The 1,783-nt window shown below is 67.9% G+C and overlaps 1 protein-coding gene across 1 annotated transcript; it reads right to left on the bottom strand.

Annotated features, from left to right (window-relative positions):
- Positions 1–287: 287 nt before the first annotated feature.
- Positions 288–1,499, bottom strand: GSX1 (GS homeobox 1; the record flags this gene model as incomplete). The annotated part of the gene is made up of 2 exons (XM_084265579.1): positions 288–643; positions 1,112–1,499. 2 exons carry the CDS (start codon positions 1,497–1,499, stop codon positions 288–290), a joined length of 744 nt encoding a protein of 247 aa, XP_084121705.1.
- Positions 1,500–1,783: the final 284 nt, after the last annotated feature.

The following is a 1,783-nucleotide window of genomic DNA, read 5'->3' as shown; positions in this document are numbered from 1 at the left end:
GCGGGGTGCCCCCCGGAACTGGTGCTGCGCCTGCGGGGAGACAAGTGAGACAGCACTACTGGGGGACTTCTGGGGTCCTAGGGAGCCGTTTATTTACAACAGGACGCATGGACACCCGCCCCCGCGGGCCAGGGGTCTAGAAAGGCGAAAAAAATCCTTCGTAAATTACACAGATTATACAAAACGGTATAAAATCCTTCGGCTGTATGCCAGCACGGGAACCGGCAGGACTCCCCCTTCCTGCTCTGGCCACAGTTCCTGGGGAGTCGGAGTGGGCGTGCGGGGGGCTAGGGGGTGACTGCGAGGCCTCTGTCGTCCTTTCCCGAGGAGGACGGAGACATGCGCAAGTCCTCGTCTTCTTCCGAGCACTTGGTGGTGGAAAGGGACGAGCATTTGCAGCTGTGGCCGGCCCTCCCGCCTCGGTGGGAGCTGCTTTTGCCTTCTTTCTTGTGCTTGACCCGTCGGTTCTGGAACCAGATCTTCACCTGCTTCTCGGAGAGGTTCAGGTAGGTGGCGATCTCGATTCGCCGCAGCCGGGAGAGGTACATGTTGGAGGCGAACTCCCTCTCCAGCTCCAGGAGCTGCGTGCTGGTGAATGCGGTGCGCATCCGCTTGCTGCTGGGCAGCTGGCTGGACGTGCTGTCTGCGGAGCGGAGCGCACCGTCAGGACCTGCCGGACCCGCCGCCTCCCACCCCGCAGCTCCAGCCTGTCCATGCTGCGCAACAACCCCCCCTCCCTTAACCCCCCCCCCAACCTCCGCGTCCCTTTTCGGCAGCCGGCGACCCGGCAAGCGGCTGCCGGGCTGCAGCCCGAGCTCAAGGGGTGCCGGGGACGCCTCCCCCCGTTCCCGCCCGTTTTCGGAGGCTTGGCGGGCATCAGCGGGGCTTCCCCTGAGCATCCCTCGGGGCACCGGCAGGGAGAGGTGCCGGAACTCCTCGTCCAACCTGCGGGCGCAGGGCAGGGACCCCCCACCCCGTGTGCCCTCGGCGGGATGCTGCCTCCTCGCCCCCGCCCCGCTCCATCACCTCGCCTCAGCGACCACGGTTAGCATGCAGGCGTGCACTCCCCCCCAACCCCCCTCTCCCCCGGCGCCAAGTGTACCCCCCTTACCCACGGAGATGCAGTGGAACTGCCGGGGGTCGGGCAACGGGTAGGCGCCCTGGTAGAGCGCCGGTGCGTGCCCGACACTGACGGCGGAGACGGAGTGCTGCTGGCGGGCCAGGGGCGAGTGGCAGTACTGGGAGCCGAAGGGGGGGAAGGAGGCCTTGATGAGGGGGATGGCGGGCGGCGGCGGGTGCAGCTGGGAGGCGGTGACACAGAGCGGGCAGACGCAGAGCAGCCCGGCCTTGCGAGCGTGGCAGGCGCCGGCCGGCAGCCCGGGCAGCGGGTGCGAGGGGTGCACGGCGTAGGGGAAGAGCGGCGGCGGCGGGCTGCCCTCGCCCTTCTTCTCGCCCGCCTCCCGCAGCACCAGCGAGTCCACCAGGAAGGAGCGTGGCATGGCCCCGCGCAGCGCCCCGCGCAGCGCCCCGCGCAGCGCCCCGCGCAGCGCCGCTGGCCAGACCGAGTGGTGCTGAACGGCGCCCGCCCGCCCGCTTTAAATAGCGCCCGCGCCATGTGATGGCGGCGCCGGGGCGCTCAATAGGCTTTCTGTGCCTCTTCTCTTGGCATTCACGCCGCACGCTCCCTCATTATTTCCCTTGTTAACTAAATGAACTGCATAATGTACTCTATTCTTGTCGACCCCACCCACGCCGTAGCAGGCGGCCTCTCCCCTCCTCTCCC

This window comes from Gallinula chloropus (genome assembly GCF_964237585.1).
Source record: "Gallinula chloropus genome assembly, chromosome: 1".
NCBI classification, from domain to species: domain Eukaryota; kingdom Metazoa; phylum Chordata; class Aves; order Gruiformes; family Rallidae; genus Gallinula; species Gallinula chloropus.
This window is presented reverse-complemented; position numbering and strand designations above follow the sequence as displayed.